This window comes from Colossoma macropomum, unplaced genomic scaffold (genome assembly GCF_904425465.1).
Source record: "Colossoma macropomum unplaced genomic scaffold, Colossoma_macropomum, whole genome shotgun sequence".
Classification (NCBI taxonomy): Eukaryota; Metazoa; Chordata; class Actinopteri; order Characiformes; family Serrasalmidae; genus Colossoma; species Colossoma macropomum.
The window spans coordinates 218557-245250 of record NW_023495463.1 but is presented as its reverse complement, the minus strand read 5'-3'; the positions used below and the strand labels follow the sequence as shown (position 1 = coordinate 245250).

General features: G+C 39.0%; 1 protein-coding gene across 1 annotated transcript in view; it reads right to left on the bottom strand.

Annotated features, from left to right (window-relative positions):
- ints3 (integrator complex subunit 3) overlaps window positions 1-26399 on the bottom strand; it is a 30541-nt gene extending 4142 nt beyond the window's left edge. The window contains exons 1-23 of the mRNA XM_036562647.1: window positions 26313-26399; window positions 22240-22323; window positions 17768-17851; window positions 15789-15902; window positions 15081-15165; window positions 14897-14963; window positions 13685-13826; window positions 13045-13174; window positions 11919-12016; window positions 10659-10850; window positions 9119-9206; window positions 8918-8997; window positions 8392-8483; window positions 7837-7943; window positions 7498-7617; window positions 5047-5176; window positions 4891-4945; window positions 3295-3398; window positions 2970-3134; window positions 1555-1708; window positions 1079-1147; window positions 880-955; window positions 236-349 (exon numbers count right to left, since the gene is read on the bottom strand). Coding sequence (XP_036418540.1) covers window positions 236-349; window positions 880-955; window positions 1079-1147; window positions 1555-1708; window positions 2970-3134; window positions 3295-3398; window positions 4891-4945; window positions 5047-5176; window positions 7498-7617; window positions 7837-7943; window positions 8392-8483; window positions 8918-8997; window positions 9119-9206; window positions 10659-10850; window positions 11919-12016; window positions 13045-13174; window positions 13685-13826; window positions 14897-14963; window positions 15081-15165; window positions 15789-15902; window positions 17768-17851; window positions 22240-22323; window positions 26313-26399 — 2437 coding nt within the window. The remainder of the gene's footprint in view (window positions 1-235; window positions 350-879; window positions 956-1078; window positions 1148-1554; window positions 1709-2969; window positions 3135-3294; window positions 3399-4890; window positions 4946-5046; window positions 5177-7497; window positions 7618-7836; window positions 7944-8391; window positions 8484-8917; window positions 8998-9118; window positions 9207-10658; window positions 10851-11918; window positions 12017-13044; window positions 13175-13684; window positions 13827-14896; window positions 14964-15080; window positions 15166-15788; window positions 15903-17767; window positions 17852-22239; window positions 22324-26312) is intronic.
- Window positions 26400-26694: the final 295 nt, after the last annotated feature.

Below are 26694 nucleotides of genomic sequence, written 5' to 3'. Positions count from 1 at the left end.
TTACCTTCAACCCAAAATGTAAAAGTAAACCAGGTTCTTTGCCTGATACTAACAGGAATGCTGTTGATAGTTAACTGAGTTTGACCAGATTGTTTGTTAATAATTTAGGCATTTGTAGAAGAGGAGCATCAAAATAAGGGTCAGCAATATTTAAATGTAACTGAATGACACTGAAACAGAGACTGAAGTCAGAATATGTGTATGTAGTGTTTTGTAAAGCGAGTGCACAACCCACCTTTGTATTTGAGGTGCTGTAGGATGGGGATAATGGTTTCCAGTGGGATACTGTGGGCCAGGAACAGCTGCCATGTGCTATACTGCTCAAACGTCTCCCAATCCAGTGACTGAACTGTAAATATATACATATACATTCATTTCTTGATGAATAAGCAATGATTAGTGAACAATTTGAATGATTATAATGCATATTTTAAATACTTTTATTCTCTTTTACAATAATATCATATCCAATCAGCAAGTGAGTGTTTGAATACAGTATCAAATCACAAAGCCTTCAGCATGTGCTGTTTCTTTTAATATCCTCATAAAAATTAGAGGAAGGTCATACAGCACTATTTTCCACTCCGTGGATTAGTTTCTCCTTGATTTTCATATATTTTTTTGATGAAACCACAGTATTTAGAGTGATGTGATGTGGCACATCCAAATTAGAAACAAGGCACTCGTCAAAAATGGTGCGTTACAATTGTGCTCTCTTGGACTCCCGGCCACGGATGGCTGTAATATCATTGGGGGATTGAACTTGGCAATGTATTAAAGGCAATGTATAATGGTTTGTTACTTGCCGATCAATTTTTATGATTACTCAGCTGAGTGATACTCATTTCTCATGCATACACAACACACACACACACTTACTGAGAATGTTGAGCACAGAGTCTTTGCGGAACATCACCAGATTACCCATCATTACATGACACATCAGCTCCTGAAGCTGCAAGTAGAGTGAGAGAGAGAGAGAGAAAAAAAGATGAGATTGATATTGGATTTGCAGTCTAAGTAAAATTTTTGTTTGCATTATATTATTCAAGCAAGACACAGATATTAAATAACTAACCTGTGTGGAGTCAATGACCGCCACTATCATATTTAAAAGCTCCCCACTGCGTAGAGTCTCATCTGGGAACTGGAAGAGACAAACACAAAGAAATTAGTACTAATATTGACTACATATATCATCTTAAATACAGGTAGTTGTTGTGAAAATTAGGACTGCAACTAATAACCAACAAAACTTTGTATATCTGAAATGCTAACTTAGGAAAAAGGTCTTAACTCTTACGTATTTTTTTTTTTTTTATTCCAAGTAATTGTCCACAATTATGTGAAGAGCAGATGACTTTTTCAAATGGTATAAAATAATAAAAAAGGAAAAATATGCAGTCACAATGTTAATATGATAGCGAGAGCATGTTGCATAGTACCATGCTTTTAATTTGCAACTGTCGGCTTTGTTGGCTATTGGTTGTGGCTGAACAAGATATGTAGTGAACATTATGGTCTGTAGTACTGCATGGTCTTTTTTGTGTGTACCTCTGAGTAGATGGAGGGTGTGAGGTAACAGAGCAGCCTCACGTCGTCCTCCTGGCAGGCCTTCATGTCCATCATTAGGCAGGTATGAAGGTCACCCAGCGCTGTGGCCTGGGCAAACGACTCATATAAACTCATCTTTCCCGCTGCCGCTTTACTGCAGAGAATGAGACACACACAGAGACGGGAGAGAGACAGAGTGAGACAGTAATATTTAACACTGCAGGACTTAAAGTGATGGTTCAGTCAAAAACTAAACCTACATAATTTTCCACTCACCCCAAAAGTAGCAGATGTACTTCTTGCTTCCATTACTTGTTAGCTACATTAGCCTCATAGCTATAGTACGAAACTAAAAAAGCAAACTTCAGACACCAAACATGTCTTGGCTGATCAGCTACATTTAGGGGTAAAACTGCAAATTAGATTTTTTGCCAAACCATCACTGAAACAGACTGATGCTGGAATTACACCAAACGACTTTTCAAGCGGTTTCCAATGACAGAACAATATCATGAGTCTTGCTAGAGTTGCGTGGCGCTTGCGTCATCTCGATCGTTTAGCGTGAGGTGGTCAGGATGGCCGTCTTAGCTCAGTCTTTTTCTTGTCTTGGCGCTGTGACAAAATGTACCATGTTTATTATTATCTTAAGGTTTAAGTCTTGGCTCATGTAAATAGTGACATGCCAGGGGAGAGTGTGAGAACGAGCGAGCGAACACATGCGCACAGTGTGATAGACAGAGAGAGAAAAAGAGACAGACAGAGAGAGAGAGAGAGAGAGAGAGAGAGAGAGAGAGAGAAAGAGAGGGTAAGGGAGAAAATACATGCGCGAGAGCCTAAAATCTCTGTAAAAAAGGCAAATCTGCTCCACTTTGAAACAATAATCACATTAAATAACTAACTAACTAAATGTAAACTGGCTGTTTTAATATTTCAGGTCCACTGAGTGTAACAGTGATGTAAGGAAACGTGCCGAGGACTTGAGCATTACTGAAGAAGCATTAGTGTTTTTGTTTTTCTTTTTTTTTGCTTTCTGTTACATTGGTTTCTTATTTTCTTTGTTTGTTTTCATGGTTTTGTTCAATACATCTAATCAACGATGCTGAATCACTGCATGTTTTGTTGATGTGTAAATCCTTATGTTAAATAAGATGAAACCGCACATTTTACAGGTTAATTAAAACTCCTGTGTGATGAGATGCCAGAATATACAGCTCCACAGTGAACTGGGCCGAGCTATGGATCACACCCAGCCATCGTATATTCCCATTCGTCCCACTACGGAGTGGAGAAGGAAAAAGGTTTCGCTGCTTGTAAATTTCCACCAGGTGCATGATGGGAAAAAAATCTAAAAAAATCGAGTTGCAGTCTTGCAAATAGTGACACTGCAAGATCCCCAGTCTCAACAGCGCCCCCACCTGGCTTTGAGGTAGTAGAGGAGGTGATAGCCAATTTTGGGCTGCTTCTGGTAGAGCTCAGCGAGCATGTCCAGCAGAACAGAGAAGCCGCTGTTATCCTCCTGCATCTGACACAGGTTTCTGAAGATCAGACACACTGGCTTACATACAGACTCCTCCAGGGACCTAGAAACAACAAGACAGAGAGATAACGTTACCACATCGTTCTACTGAATTAATCTGCCTTATCAGTCACAACCTCTAAAAAAGAGCTGTTGTAAGCAAGATTCACTCAGGCAGACCAAGATAAGTAGATATAAAAGAACATAGACAGGCACACACTTACTCTTCAGTGATTTCCTCAGGCAGAACATCTCCTCTGAAGTGGCTTTTGAACAGCTCAGACAGACAGGAGGCCAGAGCTGACATCTGCTCTGACTCAAAGTCCTCCTGCGAGAGAGAATTGGAAATATTTTTATGGAGTCATAAAGTCACTACTTACATCCAGAAGTGCAAAAAGTGTATCTTAAGGTGGTTCAACTACACTGATTTTGAAAGAAGCAATTAAAATTGGTTAGAATAATATCAGTATGCTCTCAATCTATTTCCAAATGTCCAAATATATGTGGAGTTTTATAGCGTATATTCCACTACTGTGTAAATTATTCTTTCAGGCCATTAGCATATGTGGCGTATTTTAAAAATAATAATTAAAAAAAAAATGCAACCATTTTTACCCCTGTTAGCTCATGTCAGTGTTCATATTAAGCACAATTAATCAAATCGTTTAAAAGACAAATTTCCTGCTTTCCTATAATCTTGCATCAAAATGTAATGACTTTTTCCCACCAATAATAAGCAATGAGATAATGCTTCACCTCCCCCTCCCAACACCCCGAATAATCACAGAGAGAAAACCCCCAGCTAGCTCAGAGATCCTTCCTGATACTGTGCTTAACTCAGAAATACATCACGCTTCACAAGAAAAGTGCATAATGATTTCCCGTTCATGTTGACTTTAAACGGCTCATGTCACTGAAAAGTAAATTTTGGATGCTTGTTTGAAACACAAGAGTTTGAGATATATACACACACACACAAACATATATATGTATGCGTATATATGTATGTGTGTGTGTGTGTGTGTGTGTGTATATATATATATATATATATATATATATATATATATATATATATATATATACACATACACACACACACACACACCCACACATACATACACACCCACACACACACACACACATACATACACACCCACACACCCACACACACACACACACACACACATATATACATATAAAGTTCACATTAACTTCCCAGTCCACACTCCTGTTAGCTGCCTATTCAGTCTATGGTAATTTAGCCCTGCCTATTCACACACTAGACTTCTTTACATATCACTGTCGTCGGAAGAAAACCTTGTATCTCCATTTTTGACGTTTTTCAGCTTTTCACACAATTTGAAACCTGTTACCCTATACATTGTATGTAAATGTCATGAAGAATGGACTAAAAGAAATGACCTAAAATGACTTGGAAAAAAAAGTCTGGTTCCATTGACTTACATTAAAAGTAAAGTAGATTTTTTCCTTCTCCTGTCAAGTTACCATTTTGGAGATACAAGGTTTTCTTCCGACAACAGTAATACGTAAGTCTTAAAGGCACAGCAACAAACAGATATTTAATTCTAAGGGATAAAGAGTGGTGGAAAACTATTGTGTATAAATTAAACATGACAATTTTTGTTACACAAACCCTCTTGGAAGACAAATGTAGGACATGGACCCTTTAATTAAATAAAAACCTAAATAAATCAAATCTAATCATTGTATGGTCAGAGATTTACACCCCTACTTACCTCAAATGCATCTTAAAAACACTGAAAACAATTCAAGACTGTAAGCTGCTTCTTTAAACTCACCTCCAAAATGAGGTCCACTATCTCCTGCATGACCTCACACTGTGTCTCTGTGTCGCTGTGGAAAGCAACAGTGACGGTGAGATAAATGAATCACTGTAATATCTTAGAGTGAAACTCATTATGGCAGTTCTCTAATGAGGTTTACAGCTGCCTCACCTGCTCTTCTGCAACTGTAACACTTTCTCCTTCAGCGTCTCATCCAGTTGGTCTACATATGGCGTGATATCAGCTGGTTCATCTATAAAAGTCTCCTTGATCTGGTGGAACCTGAACTCACGTTTTTTACCTTGGGACAAGAAAGCATTTTTAGAACAGGCTGAACAGAAGGAGAACAGTACAGTGAGCAGAAGCAGCAGCATTCAGACTGGTGAATTCCAGCAAGCAAAGCAGCCATCATCACTGTTTGCCCTGCCCATGTTTTTCCACTGTGTCATGCTACACAGTCCCAATTCACAAGTCAAAACATGGGTGTTTGCAAAGGCTGTGTCATAATATTTGGCAGAGCGACACAGTCATCAGCTGTAGCACCAGAACTACAGCGGAATTTCAACAAATTCAGCAAAATTTCTGCATAATTTAATCTTTGAGATGTAAACACTGAGTGTGTTCACATGTACTCAATAATCTGATCATTATATGATTTCTGCAGTTATCTGATTATTCAAATGGTCATGTAAACAGAACACTCCGATTTCTTAGATTGGAGTAAGGTCTAGAAATCTGATTAAGAAATCTGATAAAGAGAGCTGGATTTTAGCTCAGTAATCAGATTTCTCAGCACACGTAAACTCTTACTCTGATTTCTTTCAGATTTCTCAGTCTGCACATGTGCGAACACAGACCGCAGTACCGGAAATAAGCGAAGTGTCGCCGTGAGATGCAGCAAAACACTTTTGAAGCAACACTGAAACCAAATATATGCTTGACGAAATGACACCTTTTACATTACGTTTACGTCACGTCTTCTTCTGTGAGTTTATTGGCTGGTTGTAAAGCAGAAATCGAATTACTGTCTGACTCATGTAGACCCGGAGTTTCCCCATTATCTGATTTCTCAAGTGTTGTAAAATCTGATTTTCTGCAGTTATGAGATTATTAAGTGCATTTAAACGCACTCACTGTCATTCATGTGGTTCACTGCAGAGAAAACTAGTGACTCATGTTTTGTTTTTTTGTTTTTTTTTTACAGTGGTGGTGATAGGAACCAGGGGTCGCCATGACTACAATACAAACACAGCCATTTTATCTACTTTCCAAAACCACCAGTGAACCTACAAGTGTCCTCTGAGTTTTACATGTTATGTGATAAATCTGCAAAAAAAAATTTGGGGGGGACTATTTTGCCTCACAACACCGTTCATTACCATTCGTAACCATTTCATGTAAAACTTTTCTGAAGATTGCAATTAGAGGTCTTTAAAATCTTCAGATCAGTCTGGTTCTCATCATGAGCTCTATGAAACATTCTGATGTGGTAAGCTACTTTAGAAGTGAGCATTTCAAATCTAAATGACTTTGTTTACAAAGTAGATTAACTACTTGGCTTAACTACGTCATTTTGGTTGACACATTTAACCATTTAGTGAGGCAGACTTTTTAAAAAATAAGCAGACTTCTCCTTTAAAGACAGTTTGACACAAAATAGAACAAAAAGTTTACGTACACCAATTAGCATTGTGCCACTGGTGTGTCTAAGGCTACGTTCACATTACCAGCTTGAAGTGGCACAAATCTGTTTTTTTTTTTTGCCCTAATGTGACTCAGATCTGATGTTTTTAGAGCTGTGTGGACACGAATCTGATCTTTTCAAATCCGACCTGAGTCACTTTCATATGTGGTCCTAGATCGGATACGTATCTGATTTGTGGCCAAGCGACCGTAATGTGATGCTCATATCGGAATTCATGTGCTTTTTTTTTCACTGCACGTGCACCATCATTCAGCGTTACCATGGCAGCAGCGCCGAACAGAAGTTAAAGCCTGTAAACGGTGGAAAAACAGCTCATCTCACCTTTTTCTCCTTCGTCTCGCTCTAATAATGAAGCTGAGAGCTGATCAGAGTTAATTATCTTCTCAGTGAAGCTCATTCTGCTCGTTAGTTTGTGCTGATGATGCACGTGATTCATTCACGTGACGTTACTGAGTAGGATGTGTTCATGCGGGTCATTTCAGGACGCCGGTTCGTTCACATTAATGACAGATTTGAATCACTTACCTAAACGAGTGGGAACCATCGTGTAAGAGACATCGGATTTGAGCAAAAAATCGGATTTGAGCAATGAGGCTTGTAATGTGAACATAGCTTAAATCACCACACTTGCAGCAGCAAACTGTGTGGAGCTGTTAAGTCATCTCTAATAGAATTGTTTATATGGTCTTTGACACTGTATGGCAAGGTTTTCAATAAATATGGACAAAAGTATGCTGCATAACTAAAAACAGTGGCCGTCCTGAAATGTGAATGTTGGTTATACATGTCTTGGCTGATCCACTAAAGGGGAAATTGTGTAAGTTCTACATTCTGCTGAACTATCGCTTTAAGCTACAGGAAACCATTTGACATGTAATGTATTTGACACTGCAGTAACAGTGTTTGAGGCGCCTCACCCTTATTGTTCAACTCCTCCTCATCATCACTAAAGGTAGCGTCTGTGTTGTCATAACAACCGTCCTCTTTATCCAGCACATGGTTGTCCATCTCCATGGGAACGGACTCTTCCATTTTCACTGAAGAAATGAAAGAGCAACATTTATTTTTAAAGAAGAAACAGGACAAGGCACAGCTTCAAAACATTGCTTCAAGCTTTCAGACCAGAAGACGGTTCTGGATACAGTTCAAAATATTTAGTTTATTAGTCAATATGTTCCCAGACGACTGTACTGTAAAGATATACTGGAGTTTAAACGAGATGAGTGAGTGTATGGAGGTGTGTTTATGGTGCGGACCTTCTGTCGGAGGGGACGGGGAGCTGCAGAACTCAGGGAAGCGTTCTCTCAGCATGGAGCGCAACTCGCGGTCCAGTTTAGGGTTGTCGAACAGCGGAGCCAAGTGACTGAGAAAGAGATGAGAAGAGAATTAGCACAAGGACTGAGAACTTTCATGATAGGGTTGAATGATTGTTTTTATATCAAATTCACAAATTGAAAGAGCACCATTTTCAAATTGCAGGAGCTGCAACTTTAATTATATCCCACACTATCCAGCATGGTCTTAACAAGGCTTAAGTGGAGAAATTTAAGCTAATAATGCAGAGCTTGCGAACCAGCAGTCCGGCACCCCTACGTTCGGCATCAAAGTCCAAAAAAAGGATGTGATCTTCTTGAGGATTCAAAACAGGCTTGGAGCTTAATTTATAGGAAATAACTGCATTTAAATAGCAAATGAAGTACTGGTTAAAAAAAATGTGATATATTCTCAAAATGTTCAGCCCTAATTCTTACCATTAATAGAAAATGGAATAAATATTTGAAAAGGGGAAAAATCTGGCACTGAGTACTCACGCCAGCACTCTCTTCTCCATGATAAAGTTAAGAGAGTTGAAGACGCCCTGGCGCACTTGAACCTCCAGTGGTGGAAAAAAGTGAGGGATAATCTGAGGTAAAGAAAAAGACAATAATTACAAATATAGGAGAACTCGAGAAACAGATAAAACAGTTAAACTATGAAACAACATCGTGTTATTAAAAGCAGGGTGATGTACAGTTTTATGGAGAACATGAATGTTAAATTCTCATCATTTGTCCACATGCTTCTTGTACAAAAAGTGCAATAAAATATAAGAATAAAAAGTGATACTGATAGACTAATTAAGTAAAACTAGAGCAGCATTTAAACTATTGCAGTAAATACTGTTGTGCGCTGCCAAATATAGCGGCAGGATGGAACTACACCAGCGCTCAATGCAGCAAAACACCCTTCAGAAGAATTCAAACACCCTTAATACACATTTTTACATATTATTGTGTGATTAAAAAAAACCTGAAATAAAGACCACACTTTTTTCATGCAGAGCGACAAACAACTTACTCGACACATGAAGTCCAGCAGCGTGGCAGTAATGGCTGGATGGGGCTTCATGGAGTGGTGCATCACCAGGATAGCTGGTTCTAAAACACGCATACACAGACAGGGAGAGAGAAGATGAAGTAGAAACACTGTCTATCCGTTGTGTCACTGGTAACATTAGTGTCAGGAACCTTCTCTTCAGCTTCTTCCCTCCATCCTTACCAATATTCATGATGCTGTCCTTCTCTGGGTTGAAGAAGAGCCAGTCATAGAACAGGGCCAGTTTGGCATTGGACGCAGCAACGTTAGACTGAGCAGAAGAGAGGAACAAGTTAAAATGAAGACGGGTATCCGATTCTGAATCAGATTTTCACCCTTTCAAGTTTTCACAACTGAAAGCAGTTTCAACTGGCTCAGAAGCAACTGATGGCACACATGATGTGGCTTTGCGAGAGAGGAAAGAAGTCAATCTTAAACCGTGTGATTTAGCTGCAGAGTGACTGGAGGCCTCCAGATATTTTCAAACATGTTTAATTTTGATGACTGAAAATGATTAAGAGTGCTGTAGTATGGAAGGTCAGCGACATAGCTATGTGTGGTAATAGCTGATAAAGAGCGCTAGGAGAGAGAGCAAACTGCACACTGAAGAAATTGGGTGATGAATATTGGCAAACGTGAGTGCATCCATAACTTCAAAATACTCTCTTTATAATTTCACATCTGGTGCCAGTTTGTAGTAAAAAGTTGCACAAAATCATGTTTAGAGTCAAACAAAGCTACATTGTTTTCTTAAGAGTAAAAAAATTGGTATAAAAAAAAATTCATTCTGTGACTACAAACAAAATAAACATTACATACAGCTTTCTTTTATTACATTGGTATGCCTCAAAGCAGTGCAACCAATTCACATTTTGCTTGAAGTGACATAATATGATTGTGAAATCTAGACTGTGGAAAATAACCGCAGTCAGCTTTAATCATTGCAATCATCTCAAATGAATGCAAGCATCTCAAAGGTATTTAGGTAATTATGTAATAATTGGGACAGACCCCGCTCCAGCTTTGTTTATGACACCAGATAATGGTGAGACTTATGATTTTGAAACTTCTTTTAAATGTGATAACCTCCCTTTGCCTAGTGTCCATACCCTCGCAAGATAAAAAAAAAGACATGATTCTGTAAATGATGTAAAGTTAGAGATGCTCTCCATTGTCAAAATTCTTAAGTCATGTAGTGCACACCAGTGCTTTCATGTTTTTTGTGTTCGGAGGATGTGAATACACCAATCAGGCATAACATTATGATCACCTCCTTGTTTCTATGCTCATTGTCCATTTTATCAGCACCACTTACTATATAGGTGCACTTCGTAGTTCTACAGTTACAGACTGTAGTCCATCTGTTTCTCTGATACTTTGTTAGCCCCCTTTTACCCTGTTCTTCATGGTCAGGACCCCATGGACCCTCACAGAGCAGGTACTATTTGGGTGGTGGATCATTCCCAGCACTGCAGTATCACTGATGTGGTGGTGGTGTGTTAGTGTGTGCTGCGCTGGTCTGAGTGGATCAGACACAGCAGCGCTACTGGAGTTGTAGAACTACAAAGTGCACCTATATAGTAAGTGGAGCTGATAAAATAGACAACGAGCGTAGAAACAAGGAGGTGGTCATAGTGTTATGCCTGATCGGTGTACATCCAATAATTAACTCCTGACTTTAACCACACGCTGTTCAGCGTTTGCTGCGTTTATGAAGGTTTACCGTGCAAGTGGTTAGCAGCCAGCCGATGATGGCCCAGCGGGGCAGGATGTCCGAACTCAGAACCTCATTGGAGGGGTGGACGACCCCACAGATGTAGCGGATGAGATCGCAGCGCAGTGACTGACTCTCAGCTGTGGACAGATACTGCCTCTGGAACCAGTCCTGATAGCGTTTCTGCTGCCCAAATCGAACCTGCAGTCAAAGAGAGAGAGAGAGAGAGAACCGTGGGCATCCCAGCATTCCTGTATATTATGAACAGAAGCTACACTGGAGTCTGTTAGTAACTGTGCAGTGTCACAAAATCTAAAGACTGGCTCGCTGAAACTGACTGCACTGTACTCTGGTCACATTAAGCATGACTAATCGTGTCATTTAAAAGAGAAAACTCTTTTCCTGTAACCTTCAACCAAAATGTAATGACTTTTCTAACTTTTATGAAATGTTTTCTGATTTTTGTTATATCAGCCTGCACCAGAGGGTGGGGCAAAGTAATATACACCAATAATATCATGCTTCACCCTCCCTTCCCACCTCCACATGTCTTCGAGAGAGACTCCCTGATTCCATGTTTCTACCAGAAGTACATTACAGAAGTAAAATCCAATTCGATTTCTGATTCAAGTTGACTTTAACTGGAGGGTATTCACCCTTTTTATGAATAGGCCCTTATTTCAGGGGACCATCAGTAATTAGACAAGTTGACACAATCATGTTTATTATGGTTGCATGGTTGCAAATCCCTTGCAAAGGCTCAGTTACTGCTTGTTTATGCCTTCAGTAAGTAAAATGCTTAAAGGGGTTCAGGTCAGGTTGGTATATTTATCTCTTTCAGGAGGTATTGACACATTATGCCTACAAGACCTTTCATTAGCACTCTGGTGCATGAAGTAATGATGCAACACAAGTGAGAAACAAGGTAAGAAACAAGTGAGCAGCTAAACCTCCAATTATTTATGGTCGTCTGAAATAGGGATGCATAAATAAAAGGCGGCCATTTTTCTATGGTTCACTCAAAATACAGATTTAAATTCCTCTAAAGTAAAGCTGAGAGAGTACTTTGCACTTTAAACTCATAACCATGTCTAATTCAAAGAGCTGAGTACAACGAAATTGGCATCACTTTCCAGTTACTAATGAACTCCACTGTATGTCTTTATGTAACTGTAAGTGTCTTGGTTTCAGGAAGCGGTTCAGAGAATCTAAACTGGGCTAGAGAGCTCTCTGTGGGCCAGGCTGAGTGTGTGTGGAGTGTGCTTTTACCCTAGAGGTCATGAACAGTAGTTTGGTCTCCATATCTGGGGTGAGGCGGCAGGCCAGGAATTTACGGGATGTACGAGAGGTGAGGAGCTGCAATAAACCTGCAGATGGATTTTGCACACACATACAGTTATACATACACACATATGCATGTACGTGTAGCACACATTCTTAATTTTAGTTTTGTCATCGCAAAGACTTTTCACACCAAATCAATTTTAATACATGAAAACAGCAGACGAGATTTGTAACACACTGAAAACTTCACAAAAAGTTTGATGGTAACGCTGGCTTGAGTTCACACTTAGAGGAATTTCACTGATTTTGCATAATTAAATGGCTAAGATGTAAACAAAAACATTCAGAGTGGTTGGCTCTAAAATGCTCCATTTGAGAGAAAATGACCAAGTTGTGATAGAAACCAGATGTCTAAAGAGTTAAAAGCCTCCAAAAGCTCCCTCACGAATTACCCTCATTTATTGCATGAAATGATTAGTATGCTGCCTGATATCTGAGTCGCTGTTTTGAGATAAGCTTCTAGTCTTCTAAAACAATCATTTAAAAAACCCATTCAAAGTTAACCCATTCTAAGGTAATATAGTTCTCAAAGATGATATTTTTTCCCCAAATTTACTGCTGTTTTACTGTCATCAAGACTACATATACAAACTCAGAAGACATGCAGGTTTATAGGTTGTTTTGGATGGTAAACAAAATGAATATATTTGCATGGTAGACATCGTGACCCCTGGTTACTATCACCACCACTATAGAGAAACTTGAGTTTCTGTTTGAGTGAGATATGCTATTTGTATATAATGTTGATAGACACAGGGGGACACTTGGATAATTGTAAGGTTAAGCTTTTCTGTGCAAATCACGCCAAAAACCGAAAAATGACAAAAATGGAGATGTAAGATTTTGTTCCAACACCAGCGATAAATATTCACTTTTAAAATAAATTAATACCACTTGCACTTCACCAATAGAGTACAATAGATACTGTATCACATACTGTATGTCCGTGTTGTGTGCTATATAATTTTACTGCATTCTACTGCACTAAAAAATTAATTAACACCAGCATGTGAATCTGTCTTTCTGCCTGTCTCTCGAAAAATAAACACACCTGTAAATTGCGGGCTGAGGGTCTGAGGGTTGTGCAGCAGGTCTCGCCACAGTAGTTCCATCTCAGGAATACGAGCCACATTCTGTAACAGTCTAACCAGATCTCTCCCGATGATAAAACACTCCATGAACTGAAAATGAAAGAGACAGACGCAGACAGCAGATCTTTACTCATTTTTACTGTTGGCTCTTATTTGCAAGCTTTCAGTGACAGGCTGCTTCATTCCAAGTGTGCGAAGGAGGCTATCGCAGGTCCAACCTCCCTGCTGCTGTTAGACTGTACCACCAGCACTGCTCCCAGTAGAGCTGATCTTTTTTATCTTACATTTTTATCTTCAGTGTTATTTATATTGTCTATACAGCAAAAAGTAAGGAACTGTAACCTTGTTAGGTAATTATCAATGTTAATTACTTTGTTTGTTAGTTCTCTTCTTTTCACTCTTTTCTTGAGTGCCTTGCTATCCGTTTGCTGCTGTAGCACTGGGAATTTCCCCATTGTGGGACTAATAAAGGATTATCTTACCCCCTTTTGAAAGGAAATAACCTCTACTGACATAACCATTATATTAACAGAGGGATAACGTAATGAACATCGGTCTAAGAATGCAAAGTAATGTCATTCTTCCACTGTTCCTTCTTACCCTCTCTCGCAGGAGACCCACGCAGAAGTCCACCTCTCTCTGGCGGAGCGGTAGTAGGCTCGGGGTCCCATGATCCACTATGAGCCGCAGGTATGTGTAGACAGACATAGCCACCAGCATTCCGCTTTTCAACACCCATTCCCTACACACAACAAACAGCAGATACAACACTTCAATTATAAGGTCATTTAAAAGAATAATATAACAAATGGAGGCAGGAAGCAGTGGAAGTGGAACAGTGGAAGCAGATTATGGACAAAATCAACATCAACCAGAAGCAGGCAATTCAGCTGGGCTGATTCTGCAATGTCAGAATCTATTATAATGGACTATAATAATATTTAATGGATTTTTTTTTATCTTATTTCAAATATTAGTTTAGATCCAGTTTACTGAAATAAGGCGCTTCCTGAACATAAATCAGCTCAGAAAATAAAGCCTGATGTTTACCTTTTATTGTCTATATTCTGCTACTGATTACTACTGTCTATATTGCAGTGCTCTTCACTGTATATTCTTTACAGGGCCCAAATTTCTCTTTTCTTGCCTGAGGTTCACTTCTAGCATTTGTGTGATTTATATAACAAATAACACAGTAATAATTATTTTTACATGACCATTTTCCTCCCTCACTTCATTCCTTAAACATGCAGATTTTGCTTCTGTGCCTTTAAGACAGATATATGTAAATGAGTTCTGTTCTGATTGGCTGTGCTGTGTTGTGCCTTATACAAAAAGCAATCCGGTATGAAATATTCTTCACAACTTCAGTGTGAATGGGCTGGGCTAAAGTTCTGTGGGTTGAAAGGGCAGATATATGAATATATGAATATAGGAATACATTTTTTGCCTTCATGATATCCCAAAGCAATTCATTGAAAATGAGCTGTTTTGCATGTTAGTTTCCTTATATAGTCTGTATGAACTGGGAAGTGGACAGTGTGTTGTAAAATTCTGATTTTTTTTGCAACGTTAAACTTAGAAAAGAAAGAAAAATGTAGTTTTCCATTATATCGGCTCTTTAAATACAGAGCGACTGAAATCATTCAAAAAAACTAAATCTAATTTTAAAAATAATCTAATCAGGGTGAAATCTTTTTATGATTTTATGATGCACTGAGTCATTTCATGAAGAATCACAACAGGATGAATCATCCTGAGGTCAAAGATTTACAGCACTACTATATTAATAGTGAATTGCTCAGATGTTACCTTTGTTCCACCAAGATGTCCAACACATTTTCAGCCAGCCACAGGTTTTTGCTGGAAATGTCACCTCCTAAAGACGGACACAGATTAGAAACATGCTATCAATCAGACAACCATCCTCCTTCTGATTTAGAAAAAAACGTGTGTGCATATATATGCATATATATATATATGTTTGTGTGTATACCAGCAATCTGCTTCATGAGGGTCATGAGGACTCCGTCTGCCCCTATAACTCCACTTTTCACCAACTCTCTCACCAACCACACCAACTGCACACAGAAACAGAAAAGTCACAATCAGAGAACATGTTATTCACCAATACATTTATGTGATCTCAAGATGCATATGCATGTACTACAATTCTCTTGATGTAAGTGCATAAAGCAAATAACTCTTAAGGGCCCATAACATGGAAAACCAGATGTTCCCCTTATTCTTCTTAAATGAGAGTTTGAAGTAGTATGTGAACATTTTTTAAGATTCAAAATGTACCATGCAGTTCATATATGGAAACTAAGCTACAAAAACAGTCTGTTTTAAATTCCCTATTTCTGTGATGTCACAAAATCAACTCATTTACACAGATTAGCCTATTTAACCTACAGCAGTTTAGCACTGCTGAGTCATGCTGACATTATAAGGAAGTGTTATAATAACATGTTCATTTTTAAGGTGCTGGAAAACAGCAATGTAACTGTGTTTGGTATGTAAAATAAAACAAATTATACAGTTTAAGAAAAATGTAGGATGAGAGCCTTTTAGGGCAGGATTCTCATAGAACAGATAGAACATTTAACATCCATGTACGTACAATACATAAAGTGGAACTAGAAAAAAGCTTGCTATTAAACATACAGTGGTAAGAACACTCCCTATGCAAACCAAGGCTGACCTGTGTGCGGCACACGTCCTGCAGTTTGAGGAACTTCTCCATGAGTATCTGGTTAATCTTGATCAGAACCACATTCATGCCGTCTCGGTTGACTAGCGTCAGGTCCCTGTAGCACTGTACAGGCAGAGGATTCACCAGTTATCATTTCACTATGTAAACAGTAGAATGATCACAGTGGAAAACGTCAATGATGTACATTGGCTTTAGGTTCAAATGTGAAGTAAACCACAGTTACTTTCAACCTTGCAATGCAGTTGGCGGAGGGGCATTTTATGAGTGTCAACATCTGCCGAAAAGACAAGGATATTTTTAATGCATTTTTACAGTCTTTCTAAGTATCACTCCACCTACCTGTAACCTAGCAACAACCGCCAACCATTGCAAAATATGGAACGATCTTGTTAATCAATTTGTTTGTTGTAGAATCTAATAATAATACAGTATGATCAGAGGGGAAACCTCAGCTCCTTCTAAACCTCCAGAGAAGACAGGAACTGAACTAAAGGCCTTACATGTTAGAATAAACGCCAGCGTAATTAGAAAGTGACAGTGAAACAGACCTATTTATCACCATCAAAATAAAATACGACACAACATGCTTTTCTGAGCATATCACGGATATCATCAGTACTTAAAAACACTGGCCAACTGCACGTTTGATTACAGAGAAACCATCATTAGTCCGGTTTAACTGGGTTTGATGCAGCACAGTATGTGACAATTTGAATAAAAATCTTATGAGATGTCAGAACAAAATAAATACTGTGACATAGTGTGTATCCTGAAAACGTCTTGAAGTATCGTGATACATTTTTTCCATATTGCCCAGCTTAGTGAAATCAGTCATGGTTTGATTTGCGATGGGTGGGACCAATTCTCTAGTCACTCTAGGTCAGGGGTGTCAGACTCCACCACTAAAAGGGCCAAATTAAAAAATCTCCAGCTCTATTTTTATTTGATTTTTACTTAACATTTTGCCACGACCCCAACTGGCCACTGGTTGTTCAAAACATGCCAAAACTACAATGCCACAAATACGCATTGAATACTTGAATGGTTCGGGAATAATTTTAAATAAAAACAAATTGTTTTATATAAAAAAAAGCAGATTACATTAGCTGCAGAGACCTGTTAAACCTCTTTTAACGTCCCCAGTGTACAGTAGGTTTTTTTTTTTTACTGTTCATTTGCTTGAACTAGATACTTGGCATCTGTTTTGTTTTTGTGGTGCTGTCCCACAGATCGTTGTTGGGGAGGGGGTGGGTACTGTAGTGCAGCTCAGAGTAAAATGGGCTAATATTAATAGAAAATTAAAATAATTTTGCCTTTGTTTGACACAGGGGCTCTAGGCCTACTGGAAGTTCTAGATACATCTCTGAAGATACGAGCAGTAGTCAAACCAGGTTTCAGCCAGTTAAAAAAAATGAGCAACAGCAACAGCTCTTTGCCAGGACGCTTAACCAAAAGAGTCACTGTAAAACTGACACACACACAAGGTATATATTCAAATATATTCATGTCATGTTTTTTTACAAGCTTTGAAAGTCCATAATTAACAGAGAATGGCTAAACTACAGTTGTATAAGTTCAAACACCTCCAAATTTCATATTATTTCTTATGTTATTTGCGTTTAACACATTGAAAAAAAATCATAAAATATAAAGAGGTGTCAATAATATTTTTTACAATATGTTAAGTTCAGCAAATAAACAGTAATTGTGCATTAAAATGTGCAGAAATGTGTTCTCTGTAGAGGATGTGTTCACCCAAATAGTCACGGTTCATCAATTGTTATTACGTAAGCACACGGCACGTGGCTTGTCCTCATACAGAAGCTTCTGAAGTCGTAGATGCCACCAGACACAGAGCCGTCGATGACTTCAGAACGCAGAGTTATTCATCATCACAGATGACATCGTGTCTGAATCAGTGTGTGTGTGTGTGTGTGTGTGTGTGTGTGTGTGTGTGTATGCCTTACCCGTTGTGCTTGTGGAGGCTCAGTGAGCAGCAGAGTGAATAGGCCAAGGCACACTTCCTCATGCTGCTGAGGACCCTTACACACCTGCACAAAAACACCCAGACACATTATTTAACTCCTCTTAAACAAAATCACGTTTTTATATTACCAATAAAGAATCCCCTGAAGACTTGAGGCAGAATGAAAACGACTGCCGTAATGCACCATTCTGGGTGTAAAAAACTACACTAAAGCACTATTCAAGCAGGACTCGTTTTTCACAGGGAGGTGAGGTGATGTAATTTAACACCTGTTATAAAGATAATGTAATGTTACAATTTGCACGGGATAAGACATCTCAGCCTTAATTACAGAGATGGGTGTGGCCTCTCGATTTTATGCACTGCCTTCACTCCAAAAACAGTAGAAATCATCACAATCTGTCATAAGTGAATGCAGCACGTAACTGGTATTGTGATTAGCTTGTGAATTTACAGTCAATATTTTTTTAGTAATGTTTCTGTGATGTTTCTGTACCAAAAAACAATAAACCATTTTAAAATAACCTATGATTTAACAACCATGCTTTAAAACCCATGTGTCAGGCTCCAGTCCCTGTGGGCCAGAACACCGCAGACTTCAGCACACTGCCTCATTAAACACACCTGACTCAGCTCATCAGCTAATTAGCATGGGCTGAATTTAGAGCGTTAGATGAGGGTAAACACTAATCTTTGCAGCACTTTGGCCTAGAAGGTCCCCAGTTTGACATGTCTGCCTTAGAATTAATCAGGCTGCCTTTAGACTGATATATATATAAATGACCTCTGCTCTGATTGGCTGTCCCGTGTCGTGCCTCATTAAAAAAAGTAGCACATGCTCCTTATAAGTTCAATGTAAATAGGCGGGGCTAAACCGCTGTTGGCTGAATAGGTGGATATATGTAAATGAGCAGGTTTTCATGACATCACAAACACAATGAATTCCAAATGGGGTGTTTTTGCAGCTTAGTAACCATTTGTGGACCATATGGAACGAGGAGTGAATGGTATTTTTCAAACAAAGTGAGAAAAGTGTTGTTTTCCATGATATAAATGGGGTCTTTAAATGTTCAGAGTCACTTTAGAAAGGACAAAACATATTGATTTGATTTTCTCCACAGAGAACAACAGTAAATGCTTTTTAAAGTGAATCCACACTTAAGAAAACTCCTTTTCCACAGAACATGATACCAATTTGCACCAGATTAATATAACCTGGGATTATTTGTGTGGTTTGTTTTATAGCAGCTAAAAGGTGCCAGAATCTTTACTGGTATGGAAGCTCACAGACATTAACAGACTGAATGGGTCTAAAATCACTGTGAACCATCAGTAATAAATCTAAAACTATGTAAAATGAATCCCACCCGAATGGTGTTTAAAAATACAAAACAAATGACAGAACAGAACAAATAACCTGCAAGAAGACATCCAAAAAGTCCATCTGTGGTAATAATGTGCACAACTCGATGATGCAACTGAAATCTGGGCTTTCAAAACACTACTCACGGCAGCCGTAACATCAGCCTCTCAACATCTTTGCTGGCCAGGATAAAGATAAGTGAGATTGACGAACAAACCCCTTGTTTATTTTACCACTTGTTTGAAAATGAACTGTCCAGCCAAAAGAGTAAACGCCATCTACAGCTGTTTACTCAAGAGGACGTCTGAATCAAACGCAAGTACCGCTGTAATTACACCCATTTAGATCAACTTCATTCAAAAGAATTGAATTTAGGTTGGATTCAAACTCCAGGAAAACAGATCCTGTTTCTTTGTTTGTGCTGACCGGTGGTGAGAGGGTCAGATGTCAGCCCAGATAATGAGACGTCTGATGCAGATTTGATGGTTTATTACAACCAGAGAATTTATAAGACAAATAAGCTGAACAGAAAAGCAAATAGGGAACGTCCTATTCACAGACTGTCAGGACACTGTTTAACTTCATCCTGTTCCTGTCTAACATTATTATGATCACTATTATGTACTATTATGAATACTGCATTCATATAATCACAGGAGAATGTTGCCTCATTATTGTTGTTTAAGTTGAAGTGGTTAGGCTGTTTCAACACAGACACAATTTTCAACAACAACAACAAAAATCTACTTCTTTTGCCAAAAGATATTTTCACTTATATAGATCTGTGCTAAAACTCGGGCAGCCATGAACATACTTTAAAACTACAGTCTTAAAAAGGACGGTTCTTCAAGGGTTCTTTAGTAATATGGAACCATGAACACTCAAAAACCCTTTGCATGATTAACGGGTTCTTTGCATCGTGAAAAGGTTCTTCAGAATGAGGGAGAACATGCTGTAGATGGTTCTATACAGAACCCTTTTTGAAAATGGTTCTATTCAGCAGGGTTCCACTATTGTTACAAGCCAAAGAACCTTTTTTTGGTGCCATATAGAACCTTTTTTGCTCAGACTGTATATACTCACCGTACGTTTGTCAGCAAAAATACTATAGAACATTATAATAAATATATAAATTAGAATAAACACAGTAAAACATAACAGGTAATTAAGTAATTAAAGGGCTCATATCACGGAAAAACAAATTTTCCTTGTTTAACTGAAACAAAAGAGTCTGATGTAACATTTCAAACTGTACCATTCACTCCTCATTTCATACTGTTCATGCAAACTAAGCTGCAAAAACAGCCTGTTTTGATTTTTTTGTGCCCGTTCACACTGACGTCATAAAAAGCGTTTTAGCCCAAACTGTTTTCTGGATCAGGCGCAATACAGGGCAGCCAATCAGAACACAGGCTAATTTAAATATGTGAGTCACAGTGACAAACACAGCCTGTTTAATTCTAAAGCATAAAAAGAGGTTTGTAAAAATGGTCTTGTACAAATGACTTGTGGGTTGATGCCAATATTTTAATGCAAATGTCTTCTGCCGTCGATGCAATTCAGATATCGCTGTGCATCTTCACTGCTTTTGGTACATAAACCACACAAACATCCTAACTGTAGGAGTTTTCAGGGTAAAAATACATGAGAAAAACAGAATGTGGGACTTAATAACTTGGTTAAATAAATACAGGTTTGGCTTCCTCCTTCACTCCAGCCACTGCATTTGTTTAATTTAATCAGCGAAAACAGATTTAATTTAATGAAGGATTGATTTGATAAACTAGGGTTTAGATGGTACCAGTAAATACTGGACATCCACAAGAAGAAATCTGGACATGAAATTAAAGGGCCCATATCACCAAAAACAGAATTTTCCTCCTTTTTTCTTTTTTATAAGTGTGGAAACAAAACAGGAAAACAGGAAAAACAGCCTGTTTTGAATTTGAGTTTCTGTGATGTCATCAGAACCAAATAAATTACATTTACAAAACGGAGAGTTCCGGTCCTGAAATCTGATTGGCTGAGCCGCGCTTGAAACCGTTGAAAAATCCACGATATACTTACACCTATGACCACCTCACAGCAACTGAATTGAGGGGCGCCGCTGGATTGGCGCTAAATAAGACTTGCTGTGGTAATTTCATGACCAAAAGGTACTGATAAAGGGAAAGTTTGTGTATAAAACAGTGCTGTGTTATCTTTTGTTTATTGTTACGCAACAAAAAGTTAAGAAGTTCATGAAATGACTGCAATATACAAAGATTACCGACCGAACATTCATCTCCTCATTCAGCGGTCCATGGTTGCTTGGCAACAACACCATACTCTAAAGGATCTACATTTTATAGCAGAATACTTGTTTATGTTGATTATTATTAATAATAATGTAATATCTGTAATATCTACCTATACAGCCTATAGCAAATTTAGCCCCGTCCACTCATGCCGAAGTTATAAGAAGTGTTTCAGCCCTGCCTGCTTTTTGAATACAGGCACAATATAGAGCAGCCAATCAGAAGAGAGTTCATTTACATAGAACAGTCTTAAGGGCAGAGTAACAAAAACAGCCTGTTTAATTCTAAGGTATAAAGAAAGGCTGGAAAACTGTCATGTAAAAATTAATTATAACTATTTTTGAAACATAAAACTAGAGATGCACCGATACAACTTTTCCCTTTTGATACCGATTCCTGATCCTTTAGTATCGGCTGATATCGAGTACCGATACAGAGACTAATCTAAACTAACTCACCTATATGTCCTGATATTTATACAATTACATTACAATATTTTATTTTGGTATGTCCACAAATGTTATAAGTGGACCTCAAGGGACAAAATAGAAAACAAAAGAAATGTAGCATATGGGCCCTTTAAACTAACACTCTCACACATGAACTCACAGTGGATTGTTTATTTATCTCTATTTATTTGAATGTTATTGATTTTGAAACAAATAGATAATATTCCAGATAATATTTCTTAGATGCCTAAGATGTTCACACTGTACTGTATTTATATACTGTGTTTGTTCTGGCTTCCTGGCTTTACTGTGCCACGTGAATGGGTGAAAGAGTGTCACTCACGTGGGCAGTGAGGGCATCGTTGGCTTCTCGTTCCGACAGCCCGTTGGTGATGGATGTCGTGATTGCTACGCACCGTTCCAACCTCTGAAACACAAACACACCAGGATTTGGTCAGTAAGCGAGCGCGCAGGCTGAGGCAAGTACACAAAAACAGAGTGCGTTAAGAGCAAAACAACAATGTGGAACACAAGGATCATATTAGGAACCTTTATCAAACAACCAGACAAACATCATAAGACCTTTATAATGCAACCTGATAATCACATCGTACAGTTTTATTTCACAATGTTAGATAATCATATTATAATGTCCAGCAAACATCCTTGAGCAAACTGCCATTACCAGCAGCTGCTTTCTGAGCACAGACAGCATGCATATACGCTCGTATGCAAAAGTTTTGGCACTCCTGGCCAAATTACATGTTTAGTTTATTTTCTAAGTGAAAATAAGTGACACATCCTCTACGGAGAACACACTTCTGCACACTTTAATACACAATTACACAATATCTGCTTAATTTAACATATGAGACAGACCATGAAACACAGCCTGTGCAAAAGTTATGGCATGTTTTTATTGCATGTTTTATTTTAACATGTTAAACTCAGCAAATAAAAGAACTGTGCACTAAAAGTCTCAGAAATATGCCATATTTAAGTTTTTGTCTTGTAGAGGGTGTTTTAGCTTATTTTGAGAAAACTAATGTCATTTGACCAGCGGTGTTCAAACTTTTACATACGACTATATGTGAGTGGACTTTGTGTCTCTATTACCGTCACTTCTCCACCACCACAACATCTACAAATCTACTGTCCAGGTGTAATTTCAGCACAACTGACTGTAAATGCAAATTAAACCACGCAGATGTTCTCAGTGTCTGTTTTATCACTGACTTTCTGTTCCTGCATCAGGAACCGCTGCTATGAAGTTCAGGAGGATAACACGCCCACAAGCTGCAGCCTTTAATCACATTTTAGTTCTTCTGAAATCCCTCATTGGGGCTTTAATCTCAGTACCATATACAATGCTCAATTTAAGAGCACAAAGTCGGAAGTGCACTCCACTTCCAAATCACTGTGTTCCTGCATTTACAGCCCCCCGACCCCGACCACCAACTAATTATACTGACCCTTAGAGATCCTTTTGTTCTGGTCTGAAACCTCTGATTGTGGATGGCTATGCTGTTGGTATACACTGGTATAAATCATATAAATCAAGATATGATGAAACGATTAGTCAATGGTGATAACGCTTTCCGTCACAGACTACTGTGTTTATGCTGAGCAACACAGGTGAGATGTAACGTAAACAAACATATGCAAAAGTTTGGACACCCCTGGCCAAATGACACATCTTCTACAGAGAGCACACGGCACAATTTAATACACAATCAGTGTTTATTTGCTGAATTTAACATATTGGGAAAAAATAAACATAAAATGTGGCCTGTGCAAAAGTTGTGGCACATTGTATGTGTTATGTTTCACTTTTCCCAACATTATAAACTCAGAAAATAAACAGAAATTGTGCATTAAAATATGCAGAATGATGTCATATTTCAGTTTGTCCCTTAAACAGGATGTGTTCACTTATTTTCACTGAGAAAATCAACAAAACGTGTCATTTGAGCAGCGGAGTCCAAACCTCTGCATACGACTGTGAAAACAGTGTTTGAGAAGAACTGCGTACTAATTTACAGCATCTCTAATAGTATTTTTATAATTACAGTATCATTTTTAATCTACCGAATCTCGTTATTAGACATTTTTCTTAATGCGCATATTTGTTGTTTTCCTGCTGATTGACATCTTTCAAGACTTTGAACTCACTTGTTATTATTATTAATAATTTATATTACTCAATATATCAGTGGTTACCAACTCTGGTCCTCGAGATCCACCTTCCTGCAGAGTCTAGTTCCAACCGTATCTGCCACACCTGCTCAAGCTAAGAAACTTGGCAAAAAATTTAGCAAACAACCAGCACTGGCAGCTTCTGCCACAGACCACAGGCTGCTGCTCCTATTGTAGCTTGGTGCTGCTTTCATGCTGAATGACTGTGAAGTGGTTTAACGTACATTTAAGGGTGAACAATGTGTCTGAGGGAGAACCGCAGATCAATTTACACCATATTAAATTGAGAAAGTCAAAACTTCGGGATACAGCTTGTAAGGAAATCCACTGGCAGCTTGTATGACAGATCGCGGACTGCTGCTGTAATTATTATGTTGTTTTCATGCTGACTGACTGTAAAGTGGTTTAACGTACATTTAAGGGTGAACAATGTGTTTGAGGGAGAACCGCAGATTAACTTACACCATAAAAAATAGAAATATTTCAAAATGTGAGCAAATAACCAGCACTGGCAGCTTCTGCTACAGACCACAGGCTGCTGCTCCTATTGTATGTATGTTGTTGGTTTCATGCTTAATGACTGAGAAGTGGTTTAACATACATTTATGGTTGAAAACTGTGTTTGGGGGTGAACTGCAGATCAATTCACACCATATTAAATTGAGAAAAGTCAAAACTTCAGGAAAAATTTCATAAAACTTTATAAAGAAATCAACTGGCAGCTTCTGAGAGAGATCAGACTGCTGCTGTACCTATTGTATTAACGCTATTGTTTTCATACTGACTTGGCCGAGATTTACTGTACATGTAAGGGTCAAAATGTGTCTGAGGGAGAACCGCAGATCCATTTACATCATATTAAATTAAGAAAAGTCAAAACTTCAGGAAGTAGCTTGCAAAGAAATCCACTGGCAGCTCCTATGACAGATCACAGACTGCTGCTGCACCTACTGTATTCACATTGTTGTTTTCAAGCTAACTGGCAGAGAAGCTGTTTACTGTACAGGTGAAAATGTGTTTGAGGGAGAACCGCAGATCAATTTACATCATATTAAACTGAGAAAGTCAAAAGCTTGTAAGGAAATCCACTGGCAGCTTGTATGACAGATCAGACGGTTGTTCCTTTTGTACTTACATTGTTGTTTTCATGCTGACTGACTGTGAAGTGGTTTAACGTACATTTAAGGGTGAACAATGTGTTTGAGGGAGAACCGCAGATTAATTTACACCATAAAAAATAGAAATATTTCAAAATGTGAGCAAATAACCAGCACTGGCAGCTTCTGCTACAGACCACAGGCAGCTGCTCTTAATGTATGTATGTTGTTGGTTTCGTGCTGAATGACTGAGAAGTGGTTTAACATACATTTATGGTTGAAAACTGTGTTTGGGGGAGAACTGCAGATCAATTTACACCATATTAAATTGAGAAAAGTCAAAACTTCAGGAAAAAATTTCATAAAGAAATCAACTGGCAGCTTCTATGACAGATCAGCCTGCTGCTGCACCTATTGTATCCACGCTGTTGTTTTCACTCTAACTGGCAGAGAAGAGGTTTACTGTACATTTAAGGGTGAATATGTGGTTTAGGGAGAACCGCAGATCAATTTTCATCATCATAAACTGAGAAAAGTCAGAACAGCTTGTAAATAAATCCACTGGCAGCTGGTCTAAGAGACCTCAGACTGCTGTTCCTTCTGAATCTACATTGTTGTTGTCACGCTGACTTGGCAGAGAAGAGCTTTACTGTAAATTTAAGCCTGAAAACGTGTCTGACAGAGAACCGCAGATCAATTTACACCATACAAAACAGAGACACGTCAAAACTTCAACAAACAGCCAGCACTGGCAGCTTCTGCCGGCCACCACTGCCTGCTGCTCTTATTGTATTCTGCTGTTGTTTTCATGCTGACTGACTATGAAGGGGTTTAACGCACATTTATAGGGGAGGGATCTGTGTCTATGGGAGAACCGCAGATCGGTTTAGGCTAAAATACATCACATAAGATCGAGACGTGTCAAAACTGAGGGAAACTGCCAGGGAAGAGTCGCGCTGGCAGCCTGTGGCTCAGACAGATCTCAGCCTGCTGCGCTTCCTATTGTGCGTTTCGGCTGTGAGGTTAACTTCCAGCGCTGGCTGGCGGGCAGAGGCGAGGTCTGCTGGGTATCTACGGGATGTAATATCGGTGTTATAGTGGGTCTGTCCGGCTCCGCTCTCACCTCCTCCAGCTCGTCTTTGGCGTCCAGGCTGGTGGCGGCCAGCAGGCGCCCCTGTGTCCTGCTGCCTTTGGCCGCTGAGGGCTCCATCACCGCCGCGGACCCGGGGCCTCTTCTCAGACCAGCCCGCCTCTCCGGCTGCTCTCCGAGCGTCCGCTCTGTGCGTTTATCCCCCGCTTTCTCTTCCTCCGTCTCTCTCTCTCTCCTTTTTTTCGGGGGTTTTTGTTTCTCCGCCGCTTTTTCACCCTCCGACTGCAACAATTCAACTTCCGCAGAGCATGCTGGCCTACCGGAAGTACTCCCTCCAGCGTAGGGAGCGGGCGGAGCGTGGAGGCGAGTCGAGGGAGGAGTCTCGATCCGACAGCTCGAGCCCTACACCCTAGCG